Genomic DNA, 25,252 nt, shown 5'->3' on the forward strand with positions numbered 1-25,252 from the left:
AGAGATTGTAGGCATGTTGGCACCGGGCGAGGGGTCCCTGGATAACCAGCCCCCTGCCCCACCCCAGAGCCCCATTCCTGAGTTGTAGGGAAAAGCCTGGCGCTGGGCAGGGACACACCCCCACGCCCACCCCTGCCAGCCTGGGAGAACAGCAGTGCTGGCCGGAAGATCCCCCAGGCCGGGAAACTGAGTCTCGGTGCCGCGTGCAGCCCCAGCAGCGAAGCCGGGCATGGAACCCAAGCGTCCGGGGGCCTGGCCCAGCCTGCAAACCCCCTGTGACAAAGTGGGAATGTTCTTAATGTTCTCTCTGAATACTGGGTGAGTGTTTCCTCAGTTTCCCTAGGCATTTCTCAAGTATCCAGGTGGGGGATATGACGAAGTGGGACTGTTCTTAATGTTTCCTCTGAATAGTGTGGGGGGTGCCTCAGTTTCCCCTAGGCAGTTCTTAAGTCTCTAGGGGGAGGGGTAAGGGGGTCTGATCCTTGCAGAGCCCTAGAGGGCAGGTGTGTGCAGGGGTCTGGACACAGAGAATGGCCGACACCCTGTTTCCTGGCCACTGATGGCCTGGGCCCTTCCCCCTGCCAGGTGAGAGCTAGAGGGTTGGAGAACAAAGGAATCAGGTGACCTCCTGGCCCGGGAAAGGGACAAAGCCCAGGGGAGGGGGGGCGGGAGAGAGTTTTTCAGTTTCAGGCTGGGTGGGGACATGGAGTGAAGGGCAGACGGGGTTGTCTGGCTCCCTACCCCCTAAAATGGGCCCGGCTGAGGGGTCCTGTTCTCTGCACCTACAAGCTCTGTGTTAGACCCTGTTCCTGTCGTCTAATAAACCCTCTGTTTCCCCGGCTGGCTGAGAGTCCCGTCTGACTGCGGAGTTGGGGGGCAGGACCCTCTGGCCCCCCCAGGACCCCGCCTGAGCGGACTCGCTGGGGGAAGTGCCCGGAGGGGCAGAGGAGGCTGGAGTCTCCGGGGTCAGACCCAGGAAGGTGGAGCCGGGGGAGCTGTGTGTCCTGCAGACAGGCTGCTCCCCGAGAGGAGACTCCCCCAGAGTCCTGCCCGGCTTCGTGGGGAGCAGCTCAGAGCATCGCCCGGGGACCCCGTGACAGGGAGATCAGGGGGGTGCTGGTCGCAGAGCCCTGGGGGGCAGCGTGATGGGGTCTGCACAGAGAATGGCCGACACCCCGTCCCCTGCAAGGTGCCGACTGAAGGGAACAAAGAGACCAGGTGGCTCCTGGCCCGCGAAAGGGACAAAGGCCGGAGGAGGGGCGGGAGGTTATAATAAACCTTCTGTTTTCACGTCTGACTGCGGAGTTGGGGGGCAGGGCCCTCTGGCCCCCCCAGGACCCTGCCCAGGGGGATGCGCTGCGGGAAGTGCCCGGTGGGGCAGGAGAGGCTGCAGGCTCCGGGGCCGGACCCAGGACGGTGGAAGCCGGGGCAGCGTCTTGCCCTGGGGACAGTCGGCGCCGAGAGGGGAGGGTCCCCAGCGTCCTGCCCGGCTTCAGGGGGAGCAGGTCCGAGCATGGCCCGGGGACCCCGCAACACCCCCCTCGCCCACACTTGGCACAAGTCCACGCGTCGAGCCTCGGCCACCGCGCCCGGCAGCCCCGTTTATCAGCCAAGGAGACAGGAGTCCGGTTACAGCAGCAGGGGCCCCTCCCGCCTTATTCCCAGCACGCTGCCCCCCAGCACTAGCGGGGCAGGCCTGGGGGGGTGCTCCAGGGCTGCAGAGAGATCCCCCCTTGCCTGAGTGACAGACAGACAGATGGGGGGTGGGAGGGATGAATGGGGGTGGAGAGGTGCAGGGAGGGACGGACAGCTGGACATAGGGGCATGGATGGGGCCGCAGACGCTCAGCCAGCTCACCGAGCATGGCCTTGTGGGGGCCCCCCAGCCCCAGGGTCCCAGCGCCCCTAGGCCTCCGGGGGCGGCCCCAGGCTGCGACAGGCCCCGGGTCCCGACCCCCCTAGGCCTGGCTGCGCTGCGGGGGCGGCCCCAGGCTGCGACAGGCCCAGCGGGGGCGGCCCCAGGCTGCGACAGGCCCTGGGTCCCGACCCCCCTAGGCCTGGCTGCGCTGCGGGGGCGGCCCCAGGCTGCGACAGGCCCCGGGTCCCAACCCCCCTAGGCCTGGCTGCACTGCGGGGGGCGGCCCCAGGCTGCGACAGGCCCCAGGTCCCGACCCCCCTAGGCCTGGCCACGCTGCGGGGGGGGGCCCCAGGCTGCGACAGGCCCCGGGTCCCGACCCCCCTAGGCCTGGCCGCGCTGCGGGGGGGGGCCCCAGGCTGCGACAGGCCCAGCGGGGGCGGCCCCAGGCTGCGACAGGCCCCGGGTCCCGACCCCCCTAGGCCTGGCCGCGCTGCGGGGGGGGCCCCAGGCTGCGACAGGCCCAGCGGGGGCGGCCCCAGGCTGCGACAGGCCCCGGGTCCTGACCCCCCTAGGCCTGGCCGCGCTGCGGGGGGGGCCCCAGGCTGCGACAGGCCCAGCGGGGGCGGCCCCAGGCTGCGACAGGCCCCGGGTCCCGACCCCCTAGGCCTGGCCGCGCTGCGGGGGGGGGCCCCAGGCTGCGACAGGCCCCGGGTCCCGACCCCCCTAGGCCTGGCCGCGCTGCGGGGGGGGGGCCCCAGGCTGCGACAGGCCCAGCGGGGGCGGCCCCAGGCTGCGACAGGCCCCGGGTCCCGACCCCCCTAGGCCTGGCTGCGCTGCGGGGGGGGCCCCAGGCTGCGACAGGCCCAGCGGGGGCGGCCCCAGGCTGCGACAGGCCCCGGGTCCTGACCCCCCTAGGCCTGGCCGCGCTGCGGGGGGGGGGCCCCAGGCTGCGACAGGCCCAGCGGGGGCGGCCCCAGGCTGCGACAGGCCCCGGGTCCCGACCCCCCTAGGCCTGGCCGCGCTGCGGGGGGGGCCCCAGGCTGCGACAGGCCCAGCGGGGGCGGCCCCAGGCTGCGACAGGCCCCGGGTCCCGACCCCCCTAGGCCTGGCCGCGCTGCGGGGGGGGCCCCAGGCTGCGACAGGCCCAGCGGGGGCGGCCCCAGGCTGCGACAGGCCCCGGGTCCCGACCCCCCTAGGCCTGGCCGCGCTGCGGGGGGGGCCCCAGGCTGCGACAGGCCCAGCGGGGGCGGCCCCAGGCTGCGACAGGCCCCGGGTCCCGACCCCCCTAGGCCTGGCCGCGCTGCGGGTGAAGCACCACGCTGTGGTAGGCCCGGATGCAGGAGAAGGCCGTGGGCGGGATGCGCCGCGGGTCGATCAGGTTCTGCTCCAGGCGCATGGAGACCAGGCTGGAGTCCTCGGCCACCCGCGTGTCGCACACCGAGTTCAGCGGGACCTGCCTGCGGGGAAACGGGGTGAGTGGGGGGGGGGGGAAGCCCGGACGCCTGGGTTCTCTCCCCGGCTCGGGGAGGAGGGCTGGGAGCCCGGACGCCTGGGTTCTCTCCCCGGCTCGGGGAGGGGAGGGCTGGGAGCCCGGACGCCTGGGTTCTCTCCCTGGCTCTGCGGGCCGAGTGGGGTGGGGGGGAAGCCCGGATGCCTGGGTTCTCTCCCCGGCTCGGGGGCCCAGTTGGGGGGGAGCCCGGAAGCCTGGGTTCTCTCCCCGGCTCTGGGGGCCGAGTGGGGTGGGGGGGAAGCCCGGACGCCTGGGTTCTCTCCCCAGCTCTGGGGGCCCAGTGGGGGGGGAGCCCGGACGCCTGGGTTCTCTCCCCGGCTCTGGGGGCCCAGTGGGGTGGGGGGAAGCCCGGAAGCCTGGGTTCTCTCCCCGGCTCGGGGGCCGAGTGGGGTGGGGGGGAAGCCCGGACGCCTGGGTTCTCTCCCCGGCTCGGGGGCCCAGTTGGGGGGAAGCCCGGACGCCTGGGTTCTCTCCCCGGCTCTGGGGGCCCAGTGGGGGGGGAGCCCGGACGCCAGGGTTCCCTGCCCTACCTGATGAGGTTGTGGCTCAGCCGCAGGACCTGCAGCCCCTTGAGGCCCAGCAGCCCCCGGGGCACGGCCTGCAGCTGGTTGTGGTCCAGCAGCAGCTCGGCCAGGGACCGGCCCAGCCCGGCGAAGGAGGCGGCGTGGACGCCCTCGGCCCGCAGGCGGTTGTGGGACAGGTGCAGGGACTCCAGCCCTGGGCGCAGGTGAGCGAAGACGTAGCCCGGGACGCGCTCAATGCGGTTGTGGTGCAGGGTCAGCTGGCGCAGCCGGCGTGGCAGGAAGGACGGCACGTGCACCAGCCGGTTGTAGGAGAGGTCCAGGGACTCCAGCTTCCTGCAGGGGTGGAGGGGTGGGGTTGGGACGCCTGGGTCCTCTCCCTGGCTCTGGGAGGGGAACGGGGGCTGGTGGGTTAGACCCAGGACACCTGGGTTCTCCGGCACCGCAGGGTGACTCACGGCAGGTCAATCCAGGCCCGCGGCGCAATCCGATCCTCCTGGAGCTTGTTGTTGCTCAGAACCAGGACGCTGAGGTCCAGGGTCTTGTTGAGCAGCCCCTCCCGCACCTCCTCTATGCGATTGGAGTCAAGATGCAGCTCCTGGGGAAAGACTGGGGTTACAGCCCCCCACAGAGATCCCTTCCCCTTAACTCTGCCCATCAGAAACCCCCAGCACCTTCGCCTTAACTCTGCCCGCCAGAAACCCCCAGCATCTTCACCTTAACTCTCCCCCACAGTGACCTCCAGCACCTTCATCTTAACTCTGCCCCTCCGAAACCCCCTGCAGCTTCACCATTACTCTGCCTCAAAGAGGCCCAACAAGTACCTTAAATCCACTCCAGAGAGACCCCATCCAGTCATCTTAACACTCCCCATAGACACTCTGACACCTTCACTTTAACTCTGCCCCAGAGAGCCCCCCAGCACTTGAAGGCTGCCCCATGGAGACATGGGCTGGGGCGGGGGGCCGGGGCTGACCTGCAGGGAGGGGGGCAGGCCCGAGGGGATGGCCCGGAACCGGTTCCGATCCAGCCGCAGATAGATGAGGCTGCGCAAAGGTTTGAAGGAGGTTGGGATCACGTTCCCGTCATGCAACTCGTCCCCTTCCAGCTCCAGGGTCAACAGCTTAGAGAGTCCTGCCAAGAGATGGGGGGCCTCGGGGTAAACCCCCAGAACACCCCTGCCCGAACTGGGGGAAAACCCAGGAGTCCTGGCCCCCGCCCCCCTGCTCTGGTCACCAGACCCCGCTCCCCTCCCAGACCCAGGGAGAGAACCCAGGAGCCCTGGTGTGACGAAGTGGGACCGTTCTTCATGTTTTCTCTGAATCCTGTAGGGGTGCCTCAGTTTCCCCTAGGCATTTCATAAGTCTCTAGGGGGTGGGATAAGGCAGGGGGTGTAATTGTTGCAGAGCAAAGGGCCAGGGTCCATAAATGGCGACACTCTGTCTCCTGGCCACTGATGGCCTGGGCCCTTCCCCCTGCCAGGTGAGAGCTAAAGGGCTGGAGAACAAAGGGATCCGGTGCCCTCCTGGCCCAGGAAAGGGACAAAGCCCAGAGCAGGGGGGGCTGGAGAGAGTTTCAATTTGGGGCTGGCTGGGGACATGGAGTGAAGGGCAGACGGGGTTGTCTGGCTCACTGCCCCCCAAAATGGACCCGGCTGAGGGGTCCTGTTCTCTGCACCTACAAGCTCTGTGTTAGACCCTGTCCCTGTCGTCTAATAAACCTTCTGTTTCCCCGGCGGGCTGAGAGTCCCGTCTGACTGCGGAGTTGGGGGGCAGGACCCTCTGGCCCCCCCAGGACCCCGCCTGGGCGGACTCGCTGGGGGAAGCGCCGGGAGGGGCAGAGGAGGCTGGAGGCTCCGGGGTCAGACCCAGGAAGGGGGAAGCCGGGGGAGCTGTGTGTCCTGCAGACAGGCTGCTCCCCGAGAGGAGACTCCCCCAGAGTCCTGCCCGGCTTCGTGGGGAGCAGGTCAGAGCATCGCTCGGGGACCCCGTGACACCTGGCTCCCCGCCCAGCCGCTCTGACCACCAGACCCCGCTCCCCTCCCGGAGCTGGGGAGAGAACCCAGAAGTCCTGGCCCCCCGCCCCCTGCTCTAACCCACCAGCCCCTGCTCCCCTCCCGGAGCTGGGGAGAGAACCCAGGAATTAGCTCATTACCAGGCAAGGGGTCCCCAGATGACCAGCCCCTGCCCCCAGGGGCCTGTCTCACCTCGAAAGCTGTCACTTTGCAGGCTCTCGAGCCCATTGTCGTTCACTTTTAGCTCCAGCAGGGACGGGGGCAGTGCCGGGATCCTCGTGAGCTGGTTCCCATCTAGATTCAGCCGCTTCAACTTGGTCAGGTTCTGGGGGGGGAGAAACTGTATGGGGAGGGTCTGGTGGTCAGAGCAGGGGGTGCTGGGAGCCAGGACTCCTGGGTTCTCTCCCTGGCTCTGGGAGGGGAGGGGTCTGGTGGTTAGAGCCAGGGGAGCCTGGGAGCCAGGACTCCTGGGTTCTCTCCCCGGCTCTGGGAGGGGAGTGGGGTCTGGTGATTAGAGCAGGGGGTCTGGGAGCCAGGACTCCTGGGTTCTCTCCCCGGCTCTGGGAGGGGAGGGGTCTGGTGGTTAGAGCCAGGGGAGCCTGGGAGCCAGGACTCCTGGGTTCCCTTCCCAGGGTACTCTGTGGGTGAGAACCCATCGGGAGTGGCAGGGCCGGGTTCACCCACCTGGAAGGCCTCGGGGTGCAGGCCCCCGGAGTCCAGCTGGTTCTTGCTGAGATCCACCCACTCCAGGTTGGGGAGCCCCGCAAAGACCCCGCGCGGCAGCCGGGAGATCTCGTTGTCTGGGGGATGCGGACGGGCGATTAGCACCTTTCCCGGCTGGCTTCTTGCCTGGCCCCGGAGCTGGGGGGTGTCTGGGGATGGAGCCCGGATCCCATGGCCAGGCAGGAGTGTTGTAATCATCGGGCCTGACCCCCGTCCGGCAGGCCAGAGATTGGCCTCCCGTGAGCCCTAGCACACGTCAGCTGGAGACCCGCCTGCGCCCCTCGAGGAACTGGCCAAGGTGAATGTGCCTCACTGCTAAAAATGGACCCCTTATCCCCGGCCCTGGCCCTGGCCCCAGCCCCTCATCCCCAGCCCCTCGTCTCCAGCCCTGGGGGACGGATGGACGGGTTCTTGGGGGGTGATGGATGGTTGGACGGACGGATGGGGCACGTGGCTGGGGACAGATGGACAGGTTCATGGGGGGTGATGGATGGACGGATGGGGGACATGGCTGGGGATGGACAGATGGGTTCTTGGGGGGCTGATGATGTGATGAAGTGGGACTGTTCTTAATGTTTTCTCTGAATAGTGTGGGGGTGCCTCAGTTTCCCCTAGGCAGTTCTTAAGTCTCTAGGTGGTGAGATAAGGGGGTATGGTCATTGCAGAGCCCTAGAGGGCAGGTGTGTGCAGGGGTCTGGACACAGAGAATGGCCGACACCCTGTTTCCTGGCCACTGATGGCCTGGGCCCTTCCCCCCTGCAAGGTGAGAGCTAAAGGGTTGGAGAACAAAGAAATCAGGTGGTCTCCTGGCCCGGGACAGGGACAAAGCCCAGAGCAGGGGGGGGCTGGGGGGAGTTTCAGTTTGGGGCTGGCTGGGACATGGAGTGAAGGGCAGACGGGGTTGTCTGGCTCACTGCCCCCCAAGACGGACCCGGCTGAGGGGTCCTGTTCTCTGCACCTACGAGCTCTGCGTTAGACCATGTCCCTGTCGTCTAATAAACCTTCTGTTTCCCCGGCGGGCTGAGAGTCCCGTCTGACTGCGGAGTTGGGGGGCAGGACCCTCTGGCCCCCCCAGGACCCCACCTGGGCGGACTCGCTGTGGGAAGCGCAGGGAGGGGCAGAGGAGACTGGAGGCTCCGGGGTCAGACCCAGGAAGGGGGAGCCGGGGGAGCTGTGTGTCCTGCAGACAGGCTGCTCCCAGAGAGGAGACTCCCCCAGAGTCCTGCCCGGCTTCGTGGGGAGCAGTTCCTGAGCATCGCCCGGGGACTCTGTGACAGATGGATGGATGGACGGATGGGGGATGTGGCTGGGGACGGATGGACGGGTTCATGGTGGGGTGATGGATGGATGGACGGATGGATGGGGGACGTGGCTGGGGACAGATGGACGGGTTCCTGGTGGGGTGATGGATGGATGGATGGGGGACGTGGCTGGGGACGGACAGATGGGTTCCTGGGGGGGTGATGGGTGGACGGACGGATAGGGGACATGGGGTGATGGATGGAAGGGGGACGTGGCTGGGGATGGAGGGGGGACAGATATGGGTGGGGGGACGGAGGGAGGGGCGGTATGAGTGTACAGTGGATGGACTGGCTCTGCCCCCATACCCGGCTGCTCCCCCACTGCCCGGCCGCCCAGTGCCCCCCCCGGCCGTGGTGTTCTCACCTGCCAGGTAAAGCATTTTTAGCCCGGGGTCGCTCAGCGCCGGCACCTGCTTCATGTGGACGTTTCCGCAGGCGATGGCCGAGTCGGACAGGAGGCAGGCAGTGGGCAGCGAGGGCATGATGGGTCCCCCCTCGGGCCGCACGGCCGGCCGTGTTCTGCCCGCCTCCAGCCGGGTGGCATTGCTCCGCCGGGGGGGTGGCTGCTTCCCCAGCACCTGCTGCCCTGCGGAGCAAGACAGAGGGTCATCCATGGGGAAGGGACCCCTGAGAGGGGGGCACCCTAGGGGACAGGATCGCCGGAGAGGGGGCACCCTGGGCAGAGCTGATTTTTGGGGTTCTGGCACTTCCAAAAAGCGTTTTTAAAATATCGTTTTGGCCCAAATCCAAAAACGGGGGGGAACGTCGGCAAACGGTGAAACGCCAGACTGGGCGAGGGGTACGGCTGAGGTCCATGCGTCAGGTGCCGGGGGGGGGGCCGGACTGGCCCCTGGCGAAAGAAATTCTGGCTCCTGGAAGGAAGAGAGAAGGCGGGTGCGAGGGACCGGGCCAGGGGCTGCTTCCCGGCTATTTACCTGGCGTCTTCGGCCGCGCCATGCGGCTGGCGCGCGTTTCAACCGTTCTAAAGCTTCCGCTTATCTGCCCCCCCCCCCGCCTGGAACCCCCCTTTTCTCCCCACAAAAGTTGAAATCGATAAAGATGCAGAAGAACCAGCAGCGAGCTCCGAAGGATAAAGCAGGACAAACCCGCCCGGGCCCGGCTCACTGACTTTCTCTTCATTTTCATCCATTTGAATGATCTCCATTGTGCAAACTGATGAGGGCAGGGCGGGGGTGTCACAATCCCGTGTCGAAACCCCCCGCGTCGCCTCGCTTTGCCTGGCTGGCCAGTTCCACGCTCAGCGTTGCCGGTTTACATCTCCCCTCAGTGGTCACCAACACACACCAGACCCTTCCCGGCCCGGCTCCGGGACATCCGCCCACGGGCCCCACTCGGCAAACCCGCGCTCTCCCCCCACCGCTACGCAGGGGGCCGGCCAGAAATTACACCAGACGTTTTGGGGGGTTTGCAAGCCACCCCCTTGTAACACGAACGCAGGAGCCGCGCTGAGGGCGGACACCAGCGGGGCCGGGGCCGAGGGGGGCAGTGGTTAGCGGGCCCAGCCCGCCGGCAGCTCCGGTTCTCTCTCCCACTCGAACGGCGCCAGCCAGCAGTGGGGGGGTTTGAACCCGGGTCGCCCGCACCCCAGCCGAGAGCCCTAAGCGCCAGGCAGGAGGCGGCTGCGGGCGGCCTGGGCCTGCTGGGTGAGGGGCTCTGGGGTAGTGGGAGCCCACAGCAGGGGACATTCTGGGTAGTCGGGACCAGATCCCCCACAGATGCCGGCCTCCCTCCCCGCTTCCCCCCACCTTTCCCAGCTCTCCTGGAGACCCCGGCGTCCTGGGCTGCGCCCGCACTGTGGCTGCTGTTCCTGGCAGTGGCGGGGGGCTCCGACCTGGCCTTGGCACCCGGTGCCGTCCCGGCAGCTCTGGGGGGCCCCGTCTCCTCACCAGGCAGGGACCCCCTCCGGGTCCCCAGGACCTCGGCCCCATCCTGCCGCGCCTCCTGGGCCACTTTCCCTCGCTCGGGTGCCCCGCGGTGTCCCTTCGCCTTCCTCCAGCTGGGGCCTGGAGAGGGGAGGGGGTCAGCGAGGGAGGGGGAACAGAGGTGGCTGGGGGGGGGGGTGTTGAGCCCCTCAGGCCTCCCCCTGCGCCAAGGGGTGAGATACAGAATAGGGCAGGGACAGCTGCCTGCCCCCCTCCAACCCTTCCCATCCGCCTGCCCCCCTCCCTGTCCTCCTGCCCCCCTCTGTCCCTCCCCATCCGCCTGCCCCCCATCCCCACTCCTTCCACACACCCTCTTCTATCCCTCCATCTACCCCCACCCCTTCTCTCTGCTTCCCTAATCCCCCATCTCCCCACCCTCAGACTCACCCTCCGTGGGGCTCAGTTGTGGGGCTGGATCCTGGGCACTCAGCTGCTCTGGGGGGCCGCCTATGAGGACTGGGTCCTCCGGGAGGGGAGCAGATGGGGAGCTGTGGTTTTTGGGGCCCAGAGCAGATGGGGGGCTCAGCACCTTGGAGGGCATCTTGGGGGCCCCCCTCCTGGCACCCCCGAGCTGAACCCACAGGAAGAGGGCCAGCAACAGCACCAGTTTCATGGCTGCAGCCAGCCAACTCCCCTGCCAGCAGTCGACTGCCGGACGGCCCAGCCCGGGGGCCCGCCCCCCATGCTCCCCCCTTGGCCACACACCTTAGCCCATAAGCAAACACCCCCCCCCAAGCCGGATCCCCCCACGCCCCACCGCTGGTGTAAATCGGCCTTGACTCCTCCCCAGGCCCAGCTGCCATGGGCGCTGCAGGCTGGCAGGGATCTGGCCCCGGAGAGACAGGGCCCTTTTGTCCAGGGCCCGGGGAGCCTGGAACCGGCCCACTAGCCTTGGCCAGGCCCAGGGGAATTGGGATGAATGGGCCCTCTGTCTGTCCGCACACAGCCAGCGACTGTCAGGGAACGGGCCCTGGGCCGCAGGGAGCCCCCAGTACACCCTGGTTCCCCCCTGGGGGCGGGCCAGGAACAGATCCCTGGCTGGGGTGAGCCGGCATTGGCCCCGCATCGGCTAGGCCGGAAATGCCAGAGGGGGAAAGTGACAGCCAGAGGCCCCCACGTGGTTACAGACCACCCCGTTCTCTGACCCCCCCAGAACTCCCAGAGCCAGGGCAGAACCCAGGAGTCCTGGCTCCCAGCCCGCTGCTGGCTCTAACCCACTAGGCCCCAGTCCCCTCCCATGCCTGGGGAGAGAACCCAGGTGTCCTGCAGGTGGAGCAGACACACTGGGCCCCTTGTGTTTACAGCAGGATTTCTGCTTTCAGGAGCAAAGTGCTGTTAAACGTGACGGACAGACACTGCCGGGGGCTGCCGCAAGCCTGAGCCACCCGCCACAAAGGGGGGAAGCTGCCCACAGCTGAGACGCAGCCACCTCTGGGGTGGAGCAGGGGCTCAGTTATAGGGGGACACCTTGTCCAGTGCTAAGACGTGGCCCCTGCAGGGTGGGCACGGGGGCTGGTTATAGGGGGATGTCACGGGCTCCCAGGTCGTGCCCACTCTTGGCCTGTGCGGTCCCTGGGGGGAACCCCCATCAGCGCAAGAGCCCTTCTTGGGGGTCCAGCCCCCCGCCTCCTGGAACTGCACCGCTCTGAGCCTTAGCACGCCTGTCTCTGCCATGGGCCCCTCAGGGAGACCCCCGGGTCCTCCACTCCCAGAGGGAATAATGCCCCCCCCCCAGAACTCCCCCCCCGAGGGAATAGGGCCCCCCCCTGAGCTCCCCACCCCCAGAGGGAATAAGGCCCCCCCCGAGCTCCCCACGCCCAGAGAGAATAATGCCCCCCTGTTCGCTAGACTGGAGTGACACTCAGCCGGCATAAAGCAGGAGGGTTTATTGAGCGTCTGAACCCAGCATAGGAAACTCTCTGGGCCTCAGGCCTGGCCCCCCTCAGCCCAGCACGTCCCAGTCTCCCCTGCATCCAGGGGGGCTCTGCCTGATCCCTCTCTCCAGCCCAGAGCCCCCCTGCTTCCCCGCTGGGCATCTGCTATCACTGGCCCCAAGCCCCCGCTCTGTCCATTGTCGCCTGGTAAACAGGGTTGCCTGGGCCCCTTCTGGCTAGACCGGTCACTGGGGTCCTCTCTCCGCAGCCCATTGTCCCCCCACTGGCCAGACCCAACTGGGACTCCCAAGCTGGGGCTGCCGGTCCCCAGTCGCTGGGGTCTCCACTCTCCAGGCCATTGGCCGGGGTCCCACGTTCCCTCGCTGGCCCTGTGTCCCCACAAACCCCCTCTCCCACTCCCTCGTTAAACCCATAACACCCAGGGAAACTGAGTCCCACCCCCTCTGCATGCAAAGCACTGATAAAACCAAGAGAACCCCCCACTTTGTCACAGGGGACCCCTCGCCTGACGCTGGGACCGGCCTCTCCAGCTGGCACCAGTTATACAGGGACCCCTCGCCTGGCATGGAAACATGGCCCCTCTGTCTGGGGCTGGTTATAGGGGCCCCTTGCCTATGACAGGACAGCCCCCCAGTCTGGTTATAGGGGGCCCGCACCTGATGCTGGGATGTAGCGCCCCAGGCTGGGTGGTTACAGGGGCCCCTGGCAGGAGGCTGGGGCAGGCCAGCTGGTGAGCAGTTGGACGTTATGTAAGACAGGAAGTGCAGCCAGTGAGATCCAGCTGAACGGTGATCTCCGCTCCCCCGGGGTTGGTGGTTAGAGTGGGGGGAGGGGTGCTCACAGTACTCCTGGGTTCTCTCCCCAGCTCTGGGAGAGGAATGGGGCCTAGGGAGCGAGAGCAGAAAGGTGGCTGGGAGCCAGGATTCCGGGTCAGAGCCGCTGTGTAACCTTGGGGGAAGTCACGCCCCCTGTGCCTCAGTTTCCCTGCTCACCCTTACAATCCCAATGCAGGGGCTGCAGAGGGCCAGGTCAAGGGGAGCTGCGCAGCACCCGCCCCTATAGCCCCCCCAGTTGGGATCTGCACAGCAGCCAGTCTGACAGCACCCTCCCCCCATCTCATTCATATTCCCAGCCAGGTTTGAGTCACTGCTTCCCCTGCCAAGGGCCCGTCTAGACCAAGCCAGCCCCAGGCGGGTCAGATTTTCATTTCCTCTCCGGTAAGCCAGGGGCCCAGGCAGGGAGGTGGAGTGGGAAGGCTGGGAGGCAGGACACCTGGGTTCTATCCCCACCTCTGCCACAGACCTGCTCTATGAGCGAGGGGCAAGGATGGCCTCCCTTGGGCCTCAGTTTCCCCCCCTTTGTCTGCTCCAGGCCAGGAGCTCCTGCAGGCAGGGACTGTGCCATGCCCAGCCCACACTGGGACCCCCAGCTCAGGCAGGGGAGCCATGCAGCACCCAGCACAATGGGGGGCCCTGATCTCAGGCCCAAGGGTCTATGGGGGACCCCATACAACAGGAGGACTCCAATCACCGGGGGTGGGAATGTAGCACTCCACGCAATGTGGGCCCTGACCCAGCTGTGGCATAGGAGGCTGGAGGCATATGGGGCGGTCAGTACAGTGGGGATCAGTGCAGCACCTGGCACTTCAGGTGGGAGGCCGAAGCAAAGACCCCCACAGCCCCTGCTAAAGCCAGCATGATGTGCCCCCACAGCCCATCTACTCTGATCCGCCCCCCATCCTACAGCCGTGGGGTGCGTGGCACGGGCCACGCAGCGCCTTCGCCCACCCCCCGACCAGAGTTCCAGGCCCGAGAGGAGACAAAAGCTGTTTAATTAGATGCAAAGTAACCAGGCCCCGGTCACGTGTCTGGCCCCGGGGGATACACAGAGCAGTCCATACAGCGCACGTCCCCACACCCCGGGTACTACCCCGGGTACCCCCCCAGCCACTCCCCTGAGATCACCAGCTCGAAGTGCAAAACGGTGCAGTGAGAAAAGGGGATAGTGCCTCAAAAGTGCAGGTGTTGAGGGCCTCTGAGCGCCAGGCCCGGCCCCGCACCGAGACGCCCCTGCCCTGTCAGTGGGGGGAGGGTTCTGAGCGCCAGGCCTGGCCCCACACCGAGACGCCCCTGCCCTGTAAGTGTGTGTGTGTGTGGGGGGGGGGGGTCTCTGAGCACCAGGCCTGGCCCCTGCCCTGTAAGTGTGGGACCCTGAGCCACCCCCATGAGGGCAGGAGGAGGAGGAGGTCTCCCTCAGCAAGGCAGAGACACCGGCCAGTGCTCCGCCCCCAGCCCGCAGCGGGCCGGCTGGCTACACCCTACCTAGCCCTGAGCGGTTAAGGCCCGGCAGCCACCCGCTGGCGGGGCAGCTGCGGCAGAGGTCAGGGGTCTGTCGGCAGTTTGCAGCATTGAAGGCACGGGCGGTGAAGGGCGGTGCCGGTCCTGGCGCTGGCTCTGGTTGGCACCGATCCTGCAGTTTCTCTGCGAGGCCGCTGAGGTCTCAGTGCTGCGTGGGAAAAACCCAGTTACCCTCGGAGCAGAGCAAAAGGGATACCCTCACAACCCACGGCACCGATCCCTGCCCCGCACAGCTTAGCCCCACTGCCCCCTCCCTGCCTGGGGGGCAGAGACCAGCCAGGGCACAGGCCCCATGGCTGGACAACCGGTAGCCAGGGAGCTTTGCCTGAGTCTGCAGAGAGCCTGAGCCCTTCACTTCAAGAGACAGAAAAAGACACCTCCAGGCGCCTGAACTCCCACCCCAGCAAGGGGCTTTGTTGGGGGTCAGGAGCACAGGAGCCCATGCGCCCCAGCTGCTGGGGACCCAGGCTGCTACCCCTGGGGGCAGAGGATGAGGGACCCCCTCTGGCCCCAAGGTCTGGAACAGGACCGTGGCTGTGGGGTGCAGCCAGGCCCTCCAAAGCCCCATCCTGGTTCTGTGCCACCTGGAGGTGCCCCTGGGAAGCCATGAAGGGGGCAGGCTAACAGGCTGGGGGCTGGCCTGTGCCGTACCGCGGTGCTCCTGGTGCTGCGGGGTCTGGCCCGGGTGCCGTGGGCCGGGCTCTCCAGGCTCTCCAGGCGCTGGGTGAGTGCCAGCTTCTGCTGGATGGCCATGCGCAGCAAGGAGCTGAGCGTCTTCTTCTCATCCTCCGCCACGGCCAGCTGCCGCTGCATCTCGTCCAGCTGGGAGACGTACTGGTCACACCTGGGGGACACAGGGGGTCAGGCTGGGGGCTCCGCCGCCCCGGCTCGGTCCCCTGCGGCTAGCCCCGCCCCCTAAGTAGCCCCATCCCCACCCAGTAGTCCTGCTTCCTGGCGGGCAGTTCCAGCCCTGTGCCCCATCGGGGGCTCCCCTCACCGGCTGGCAAACATGGCGCGCAGGGAGGAGAAGGTGGTGGCGTCCTCCTTCAAGGCCTTCAGCTCGCGGCGCAGCTTGAGCATGGTGTCCGACACCAGGGCCTTCTCCCCCTCGTACTGCCCCTTCAGGTTGGAGAGCGTCACCTCCGCCGTCTGGGGGGAGAGGGGGGGTGAGAGCCGGGTGGGCCCGTGCCCAGCCCCACCCTCTGCCCTCTGGGGGGTGAGAGCCGGAGGGCCCACGCCCCCACGTGTCTGGACACACCCACAGACGGCTGTGGAGATGGGGGGTGAGAGCCAGCTGGGCCCGCAGCCCCCCCCCACACCCAGCCTCTGCCCTCTGGGGGGCGAGACCCGGACAAGCCCGTCTCCCCCATGTACCCGGACACACCCACAGCCCCCATACACAGAGCCTCTGCATCTCGGAGTCGGTTGGGCCTGCGCCCCCCACGCACACAGCTCCCACTGCAGCCGCAACCCCGCCCCCCATTAAAGGAGATGGCTGACTGGATCCAGACAGGCTGCCCCATGCCCCCTTAAAGGGAGGGCTTAAGGTGCCCGGGGGCACGGACGAGCCCCCCGCAGCGCGCCCACCTGCTTGTTGGCCTTGAGCACGGTGCGCAGCGTGGCGATCTGCTCCCGCTTGGTGCTGAGCAGGGAGCGAAGCTTCATCACCTCTTCCGCCAGCACCTCCTTGTCCGGCTCCAGCTCGGCGGCTGGCGGGCCCTGCCCGGGGGGCTGCTGCCGCCACAGGACCAGCGCCCCCTGCAGGTGCCCCAGCTGCTCCCGCAGCACCACCGCCAGGTTGGAGACATTGAGGGGCTCCCCAGCGGGTGACTGGTCCTCACAGGGCCCCGCCCCTGGCTCCGGCTGGAGATGGGTCTTGCCCGCCAGCTCCCTCTTGCCCAGCAGCCTCCTGGTGCCGCGCCCGTCCCGGTAATAATCCAGCACCACCCGCTGCGGCGTCAGGCCACGCCAGGCGCAGACCTGGTGGTAGAGGGTGGCCAGTTCCTCCGTCAGCCCCAGCAGCTCCTCCTGGGCCTGGGCCAGCCGGGCCTGCAGCTCCCCTGCCAGCTTCCGGGAGGCCCGCAGCTGCCCCTCCAGCTGCGCCACCAGGTCCTGCCAGGGCTGGGGCTCCGGGGATGCTGGCCTGGCCTTGAGCTGCTCCAGGAGGAGGCCATTGCGCTGCTGCTGATCCGTCAAGGCCACCCTGGCGCTGTCCAGCTGCCCCCGGGCCTCCTGCACATCAGCTGCCAGGGAGGCTTTCTCCCGGTCCACCTGCAGAGAGAGATGGCAGGCCTGTGAGCATGGGGTCTTGTGTGTTAGAGTGGCAGGGGTTGGGGGGGCGCGAAGCGGGACCGTTCTTAATGTTTCCTCTGAATACTGTAGGGGTGCCTCAGTTTCCCCTAGGCATTTCATAAGTCTCTAGGGGGTGGGATAAGGCAGGGGGTGTAATTGTTGCAGAGCAAAGGGCCAGGGTCCATAAATGGCGACACTCTGTCTCCTGGCCACTGATGGCCTGGGCCCTTCCCCCTGCCAGGTGAGAGCTAAAGGGCTGGAGAACAAAGGGATCCGGTGCCCTCCTGGCCCGGGAAAGGGACAAAGCCCAGAGCAGGGGGGGCTGGAGAGAGTTTCAGTTTGGGGCTGGCTGGGACATGGAGTAAAGTGCAGACGGGGTTGTCTGGCTCCCTGCCTCCCAAAATGGACCCGGCTGAGGGGTCCTGTTCTCTGCACCTACAAGCTCTGGTTTAGACCATGTCCCTGTCGTCTAATAAACCTTCTGTTTCCCCGGCTGGCTGAGAGTCCCGTCTGACTGCGGAGTTGGGGGGCAGGACCCTCTGGCTTCCCCAAGACCCCGCCTGGGCGGACTCGCTGGGGGAAGTGCCCGGAGGGGCAGAGGAGGCTGGAGGCTCCGGGGTCAGACCCAGGAAGGGGGAAGCCGGGGGAGCTGTGTGTCCTGCAGACAGGCTGCTCCCCGAGTGGAGACTCCCCCAGAGTCCTGCCCGGCTTCGTGGGGAGCAGATCCAGAGCATCGCCCGGGGACCCCGTGACAGGGGCTGGGAGCCGGGACTCCTGGGATCTCTCCCCAAACACCCTCAGAGGGTTGAGGAAGGGGAACAAGGGGTTTCGTGGATTAGAGCAGGGGGGCTGGGAGCCAGGACTCCTGGGTTCAATCCCCAATTTGCCACAGATTGGATGTGACCTTTGGCACACCTCTCTCCCCTCCCCCCGTTGTCTGTTCAGGGACCTGCTCTTGGTGTGTGCGCTGCGCCCGGCGCCAGTCTCCATGGGGGGAAGGGGGCATACGGCACCCAGCACACGACGGGTGGGGGCTCCCGGGCCGTGTCTCCAAGCGCTGTGCGGGTTCGACGGGAAGCCAGAACAGCAGCGTTGTGGCTACCAAGCACAAGGGCGTGTTGTGGAAAGCCCCAGGGGGCTGGATGGTTACAGCACCTGCTTGCCAGGGGCTTGGAGATCTGCTGGGTGCCAGGGACAACTTGGGGGAGGGGGCTCCCCAGAAGCCACGCCAGAGCTGGCACGGCGGCCTGGCGCAGCGTTAACCTGGCAGGGCCCAGGTGCAGCCACCAAGCGAGACAAGCTGCTGCAGGATGTGGGGTGTATCAGTGGCTTCCTGCCTTGCTCCACCCCCTCAGCGAGGGCGACCGCGCAGGCGAGAGCCAGCTGCAGGCCACGCTGGGAGACAGGCGGGACTCACTGCTCGGACCAAGCGCAAGGGATTCCCAGTTCACACCAGCTGGAAGCCAGCCCCACTGACTTCAGTCTGTGACATTCCAGGGGCAAAATGGGTGGGGGCAGAGAAGGCTGCTTCCTGGTTACTGAAGCTTTAATGGCCTCATTAATGTGCAGAGAAGTGGGGGTTGGCAACGAAGGGGTTAACTGATGACACATTTCCCCCCCCCAGCTGCTCCTGCCAATCGGGCTCCCCATTGCTAGTGGCCAGGCCCCTCTTCACCCACCTAATGGGCTCAGCCCTTCATCCACTCCTGGATCTGAACCGGGGTCGGGTACAGGGGAGGAGACACCAGGCCACCCTCCCCTGGGAGCCCCTGGCACCAAGACCCCCACCGCAAGGTGCTCTGCCGCCCCATACCCTCCCCCGAGCCTCCAGGCCCCCTCCCCCGAGCCTCCAGGCCCCCTCCCCCTAACACGAGATGCTCTGGGATCTTCCCTTACCTGGAACGGCTGGAACCCCGAGACCTGCCCCAAGCTACGCCCCAGGCCCTGCCCCCACGAGGCAGCAAGGAACCCCCATGCCCCCACCCACAACCTGGAGCAGGCCGCGCCCCTGAGGCCCCCCCCCACTGACCAGAGCAGCAGGGAATCCCCCAGGCCTCGCCCCTGACCTGGAGCAGCTGCTGCCGCAGCTTGTGCACCTCGGCCAGGCTGAGTTCACTGAAGAGGTCGGCGACGAGGCTGGGCGCAGGGCGGGCGCGGGGAGTGGACGCCCGCTCCCCGAAGTCCCCCACGCTGGCGCTGCCATTGGCGAAGCCGCTGTCCAGCTCCTCGTCCTGGCTTAGCTCCTCCAGGCCGGCCTGCAGGCTGCCCAGCGAGCCAGGGCGGCCCCCGGTGCAGGCCGCCAGCTCCCGCCGCAGCTCCCGCCGCTGCTCCCGCTCCACCGCCAGCGTCTCCAGCGCCTCCTCCAGCTGCCGCTCCGCCAGCTCCCGCAGCCGCCTCAGCTCCTCCAGCTGGGCGCCGGCCAGCGCTGCCTCCTCATCCCGGCACCGCAGCTCGTGCTTCAGGGCCTCAAACTCCACCTGCCGGGCGGGGGGGCGTCAGGACTCCTGGGCTCTCCCCTCCGCTCTGAGAGGGGAGTGGGGGCTAGTGGGTTAGAGCAGGGGGCGCTGGGAGCCAGGACTCCCGGGTTCTCTCCCCAAACACCCTCAGAGGGTTGAGGAGGGGAAGAAAGAGTTAGCACAGGCCACATAAGCGGTTTCCTCGCCCTCTCCTGTCCCAAGTGAGGCACAATCAGCCCCTCCAGCACAGGGGCCCCAGGAGATCTTCCCGCCATCCCGAGAGGCGGCCCACAGGGGCCCCGCAGCGTGAGAGGCTGGGGGCGAGGTACCTGGTTGCCCTTGAGCACGGACACCTGCTTCTGCAGGGAGATGTTCTCCTCCTCCAGCTCAGCGCAGTCCTGCAGCTGCCGCAGCTCCCGGCACTTGTACTGCTTCAGCTCCTCCCGCAGCTGGGCCTTCTCTGCCTCCAAGGCCTGGCACTCCTGGGACAAAGGGGCACCATTAGTGCCCCCAAGGAGCAGGAGAGGGCCCACCCAGGATCCCTGGGGGAAAGGAGAGAGCCCGGGGACCCGAGCTACGGCACAGCCCACCTCAGGGGCATCGTGGGCCCCGAGTGCTCCTGGCTTTCCCACTGCTCACTGGCCTAAGGGGTAGGAGGGTGGGGCAGAGACAGAACCTGCTGTCATACTTGGTATGAATCCTGCGTGCGCCTCACTTTCCCCTTCTGGTAACTAGGTGGTGGGGAAAGGCTGCTCACTCTCGGGGAGGTGGGAATGGCACCTGGCTGTCCCAGGTTTGGGGCCCAGGTCAACATGTAGACAATGGCAAATCCAATCACCGGGCCATTTACTACCTAGCAACTCAGGACCACACACACCCAGCCACTGCAAACAGCAAGGGAACCAAGAGCTATGGGGGGGGGGGGGGGGGGGGGGAGGAGGGGGGCAGGTGGGATGGGACAGAGGAGAGAGGGACAAAGCAGGAGCCAAGGGGACACCCTTTGGCTGGGCTCTGGGTAACCAGGCCAGGCTGTAACTTCCTGTTCTCTGCGCTAACCAAGGACCATCTACGCTGGGTCCAGACACCCAATAACCCCCTGCTGAGAGCCTCTGCAGGCGCTGAAGGGGGCAGTGCTCTCTCTTGGGGTACAAGCCTCCCACAGGTCTCAGAGTAGCAGCCGTGTTAGTCTGTATTCGCAAAAAGAACAGGAGGACTTGTGGCACCTGAGAGACTAACCAATTTATTTGAGCATGAGCTTTCGTGAGCTACAGCTCACTTCATCGGATGCATTTGGTGCAAAATACAGTGCGGAGATTTATATACACAGAGAACATGAAACAATGGGTGTGACCAGGCACACTGTAACCAGAGCGATCCCTTAACGTGAGTGGTTACCAATGGGAGAGCCGGGGGGGACGGGGACGGGACAACGACCTTTTGTAGTGATAATCAAGGTGGGCCATTTCCAGCAGTTGACAAGAACGTCTGAGGAGGGGTGGGGGGGGGGGAGGGAGGAATAAACATAGGGAAATAGTTTTACTTTGTGTAATGACCCATCCACTCCCAGTCTCTAGTCAAGCCTAAGTTAATTGTATCCAGTTTGCAAATTAATTCCAATTCAGCAGTCTCTCTTGGAGTCTGGTTTTGAAGTTTTTTGTTGAAGTATTGTCACTTTTCGGTCTGTAATCGAGTGACCAGAGAGACTGAAGTGTTCTCCGACTGGTTTTTGAATGTTATAATTCTTGACATCTGATTTGTGTCCATTTATTCTTTTACGTAGAGACTGTCCGGTTTGGCCAATGTACATGGCAGAGGGGCATTGCTGGCACATGTCACATTGGTAGACATGCAGGTGAACGAGCCTCTGATAGTGTGATCAGGCCCTAGGATTAGCCTCCCACAGGCGTCCCATTCAGGTGGGCTCACTGCAGGGAGCGCACGGCATGACGCAGGGGTGCGGAAGGCTCCGAGGGTCGGTCCCAGGAGGCTGGGCAAGCCAAGGGGGAAAGAGGGCACAGGGGACCGCAGGGCACTCACCTGGCGCAGGCCCTGCAGGGAGCGCACGGCATGACGCAGGGGTGCGGAAGGCTCCGAGGGTCGGTCCCAGGAGGCTGGGGAAGCCAAGGGGGGAAAGAGGGCACAGGGGACCGCAGGGCACTCACCTGGCGCAGGCCCTGCAGGGAGCGCACGGCATGACGCAGGGGTGCGGAAGGCTCCGAGGGTCGGTCCCAGGAGGCTGGGCAAGCCAAGGGGGAAAGAGGGCACAGGGGACCGCAGGGCACTCACCTGGCGCAGGCCCTGCAGGGAGCGCACGGCATGACGCAGGGGTGCGGAAGGCTCCGAGGGTCGGTCCCAGGAGGCTGGGCAAGCCAAGGGGGAAAGAGGGCACAGGGGACCGCAGGGCACTCACCTGGCGCAGGCCCTGCAGGGAGCGCACGGCATGACGCAGGGGTGCGGAAGGCTCCGAGGGTCGGTCCCAGGAGGCTGGGCAAGCCAAGGGGGAAAGAGGGCACAGGGGACCGCAGGGCACTCACCTGGCGCAGGCCCTGCAGGGAGCGCACGGCATGACGCAGGGGTGCGGAAGGCTCCGAGGGTCGGTCCCAGGAGGCTGGGCAAGCCAAGGGGGAAAGAGGGCACAGGGGACCGCAGGGCACTCACCTGGCGCAGGCCCTGCAGGGAGCGCACGGCATGACGCAGGGGTGCGGAAGGCTCCGAGGGTCGGTCCCAGGAGGCTGGGGAAGCCAAGGGGGGAAAGAGGGCACAGGGGACCGCAGGGCACTCACCTGGCGCAGGCCCTGCAGGGCGGCGCGCAGCCGCTCGCTCTCAGCACCCGCGTTGCTCAGCCGGCATTGCAGGTGCCTCAGCTCCCCCTGCTGCTCCCCTAGGCGGGCTGCGAGCTGGGCCTCGCTGGCCGCAGCCTCGCGCACCAGGCTCTCCTCCCGGGTCTCCCCGGCCACGGCCGCCCGTCTGTGGCTGCTGTGACACTCAGCCAGGGCCTGCCAGACGCGGGGCAGAGAGAGGTGATTGGGGAGGAGGCGTCCGCCACGCGACGTGCTCTGCAGAACGCTGGGTGCAATGGGCACACACAGGGCGCTGGGCCAGGGGACGTGGGGGGCTCCCCCCGGCAGTGCCCAGGCTGACCCCATTCTGGGCACACACACAGGGCGCTGGGCCAGGGGACGTGGGGGGTTCCCCCCGGCAGTGCCCAGGCTGACCCCATTCTGGGCACACACACAGGGCGCTGGGCCAGGGGACGTGGGGGGCTCCCCCCGGCAGTGCCCAGGCTGACCCCATTCTGGGCACACACAGGGCGCTGGGCCAGGGGACGTGGGGGGCTCCCCCCGGCAGTGCCCAGGCTGACCCCATTCTGGGCACACACACAGGGCGCTGGGCCAGGGGACGTGGGGGCTCCCCCCGGCAGTGCCCAGGCTGACCCCATTCTGGGCACACACAGGGCGCTGGGCCAGGGGACGTGGGGGGCTCCCCCCGGCAGTGCCCAGGCTGACCCCATTCTGGGCACACACACAGGGCGCTGGGCCAGGGGACGTGGGGGGCTCCCCCCGGCAGTGCCCAGGCTGACCCCATTCTGGGCACACACACAGGGCGCTGGGCCAGGGGACGTGAGGGGCTCCCCCCAGCAGTGCCCAGGCTGACCCCAATCTGGGCACACACACAGGGCGCTGGGCCAGGGGACGTGAGGGGCTCGCCCTAGTGCTAACTGGGCTGACCCTGTTCTGTGCCTGCCACCCCCTTACCTCCTTCATTTGGGACAGCTCCGAGCTCAGCCCCTCCAGCTGCCCCTCCAGCTCCCCGCAGCGCTGCTTGAGCTCCCCGTTCTCCTCCAGCACCGCCAGCCCGTACTGGGCGGCCTGGACCTTCTCCTGCGTCGCCTCCTGCAGCTCGGCCGCCAGGCGCCCCACCTCCGCCTGCAGCTGGGCCAGGTCTGTGGGCGCTTGCACCAACTCCATGGTGGGCACCGGGCGGCAGGGCTGGGTCCCGGCGGGGGGCAGCGGGCATGCCTGTGGGCAGGGACAGGCTGTAACCTCCTGCAGACACCACACACCTGTACCCTAGCCCCCTCCCGTACATGGCCCTGAAGTGGGGGGAGGGAATGGAAGCGGGGAGATGCAGACCTACCACTCCATGGGGAGGCAGGAGGGCCCCCCCCCCGGAGTGGGGGGGAGGGGCAGCGACGGGGGGGAGGGGGGCAGGGTCCCCCCCCGGAGTGGGGGGGGAGGGGCAGCGACGGGGGGGGAGGGGGGCAGGGTCCCCCCCCGGAGTGGGGGGGGAGGGGCAGCGACGGGGGGGGGAGGGGGGCAGGGTCCCCCCCCGGAGTGGGGGGGGAGGGGCAGCGACGGAGGGGGGGAGGGGGGCAGGGCCCCCCCCCGGAGTGGGGGGGAGGGGCAGCGACGGAGGGGGGGAGGGGGGCAGGGCCCCCCCCCCGGAGTGGGGGGGGGAGCGGCAGCGACGGAGGGGGGGAGGGGGGCAGGGCCCCCCCCCCGGAGTGGGGGGGGAGCGGCAGCGACGGAGGGGGGGAGGGGGGCAGGGCCCCCCCCCCGGAGTGGGGGGGGGGAGCGGCAGCGACGGAGGGGGGGAGGGGGGCAGGGCCCCCCCCCGGAGTGGGGGGGGGAGCGGCAGCGACGGAGGGGGGGAGGGGGGCAGGGCCCCCCCCCCGGAGTGGGGGGGGGAGCGGCAGCGACGGAGGGGGGGAGGGGGCAGGGGCCCTCCCCAGGAGTGGGGGGGGAGGGGCAGCGACGGGGGGGAGGGGGCAGGGGCCCTCCCCAGGAGTGGGGGGGGAGGGGCAGCGACGGGGGGGGGGGAGGGGGCAGGGCCCCTCCCCAGGAGTGGGGGGGGAGGGGCAGCGACGGGGGGGGGGAGGGGGCAGGGCCCCTCCCCAGGAGTGGGGGGGGAGGGGCAGCGACGGGGGGGGGGAGGGGGCAGGGGCCCTCCCCCGGAGTGGGGGGGGAGGGGCAGCGACGGGGGGGGGAGGGGGCAGGGGCCCACCCCAGGAGTGGGGGGGGAGGGGCAGCGACGGGGGGGGGGAGGGGGCAGGGGCCCTCCCCAGGAGTGGGGGGGGAGGGGCAGCGACGGGGGGGGGAGGGGGCAGGGGCCCTCCCCAGGAGTGGGGGGGGAGGGGCAGCGACGGGGGGGGGGAGGGGGCAGGGCCCCTCCCCAGGAGTGGGGGGGAGGGGCAGCGACGGGGGGGGAGGGGGGCAGGGCCCCCCCGCCCAGAGTGGGGGGGGAGGGGCAGCGACGGGGGGGGGAGGGGGCAGGGCCCCTCCCCAGGAGTGGGGGGGAGGGGCAGCGACGGGGGGGGAGGGGGCAGGGCCCCCCCGCCCGGAGTGGGGGGGGGGCAGCGACGGGGGGGGGAGGGGGCAGGGCCCCTCCCCAGGAGTGGGGGGGAGGGGCAGCGACGGGGGGGGGAGGGGGCAGGGCCCCCCCGCCCGGAGGGGGGGGGGAGGGGCAGCGACGGGGGGGGAGGGGCAGGGCCCCTCCCCAGGAGTGGGGGGGAGGGGCCGCGCCGGGGGGGGAGGGGGCAGGGGCCCCCCCCCGGAGTGGGGGGGAGGGGCAGCGACGGGGGGGGAGGGGGCAGGGCCCCCCCGCCCGGAGTGGGGGGGAGGGGCAGCGACGGGCGGGGAGGGGCAGGGCCCCCCCGCCCGGAGTGGGGGGGAGGGGCAGCGACGGGGGGGGAGGGGGCAGGGCCCCCCCGCCCGGAGTGGGGGGGAGGGGCAGCGACGGGGGGGGGAGGAAGGGCCCCTCCCCAGGAGTGGGGGGAGGGGCAGCGACGGGGGGGGAGGAAGGGACCCCCCAGGAGTGGGGGGAGGGGGAGAAGGTAGCTCCTCCCCCTACGGCGTCCCTTACTGCGCCCGCCCGCCCCAGCATCCCAGCTCCGCCTCGTTCCGAGCTCAGGGGGCGGGGCCGGCGTCGCGAGGCCTCAGCGGCCCGCCTCGCTGTGAGCCGCGCGCGGGCGGGCCGGGGGTAACGGTCCCCACGGGGCGGTTGGCTTTGTGGTTCCCCTCGCGCCCCGGCTCCCTGGAGCGGCGCGGCCGGGCGGCCCTGGGCCGACCCTGCCCCTCGGCTCTTACCCGGCCTCTGCTCCGCGCTCGCCGCTGCCGACCTCGGCCCCGCCCCCCGCTTCTCTATACGCCCCGCGCCCCGCCCCGTTTGAAATTCCTCGCGCGCCTCACGGAGCGCACGCCCCGTCCCTGTTCTGATTCGCCGGGCAGCACCTCATCCCGCCCCATCGCCCTCTTCCGATTGGTCGCTGCCTTTCTTTCTCTCAGCCGATAGGCCGAGCTCTTAGGTAGCCACGCCCCGCCACGCCTTGCGTGCTTGGCCGCCTTGCAGCCTCTAGCAGCGCCTCCTTCTCATTTGATTGGACG

The 25,252-nt window shown here is 68.3% G+C and overlaps 2 protein-coding genes across 3 annotated transcripts; both read right to left on the reverse strand.

Moving 5' to 3' along the window:
* Positions 1-2,834: 2,834 nt before the first annotated feature.
* LOC102941151 (extracellular matrix protein 2) lies at positions 2,835-10,518 on the reverse strand. The gene is made up of 9 exons (XM_043537684.1): positions 10,257-10,518; positions 9,693-9,950; positions 8,291-8,512; positions 6,587-6,702; positions 6,095-6,227; positions 4,865-5,022; positions 4,347-4,486; positions 3,898-4,224; positions 2,835-3,314 (listed from the first exon to the last, which is right to left on the reverse strand). Exons 1-9 carry the CDS (start codon positions 10,480-10,482, stop codon positions 3,143-3,145), a joined length of 1,752 nt encoding a protein of 583 aa, XP_043393619.1. The 5' UTR covers positions 10,483-10,518; the 3' UTR covers positions 2,835-3,142.
* Positions 10,519-13,180: 2,662 nt separating this feature from the next.
* On the reverse strand, positions 13,181-25,028 carry LOC102940929 (protein bicaudal D). Of its 2 annotated transcripts, none has more exons than XM_037888894.2 (9): positions 24,956-25,028; positions 22,625-22,888; positions 21,653-21,865; positions 19,199-19,351; positions 18,480-18,890; positions 15,709-16,392; positions 15,119-15,270; positions 14,773-14,965; positions 13,181-14,269 (listed from the first exon to the last, which is right to left on the reverse strand). In XM_037888894.2, exons 2-9 carry the CDS (start codon positions 22,835-22,837, stop codon positions 14,264-14,266), a joined length of 2,025 nt encoding a protein of 674 aa, XP_037744822.1. In that variant the 5' UTR covers positions 22,838-22,888; positions 24,956-25,028; the 3' UTR covers positions 13,181-14,263. The 2 variants fall into 2 exon arrangements, with proteins under 2 accessions (XP_037744822.1, XP_043393618.1); XM_043537683.1 differs by lacking the exon at positions 24,956-25,028 and adding an exon at positions 24,732-24,844.
* Positions 25,029-25,252: the final 224 nt, after the last annotated feature.

This window comes from Chelonia mydas, unplaced genomic scaffold (genome assembly GCF_015237465.2).
Source record: "Chelonia mydas isolate rCheMyd1 unplaced genomic scaffold, rCheMyd1.pri.v2 scaffold_93_arrow_ctg1, whole genome shotgun sequence".
Classification (NCBI taxonomy): Eukaryota; Metazoa; Chordata; order Testudines; family Cheloniidae; genus Chelonia; species Chelonia mydas.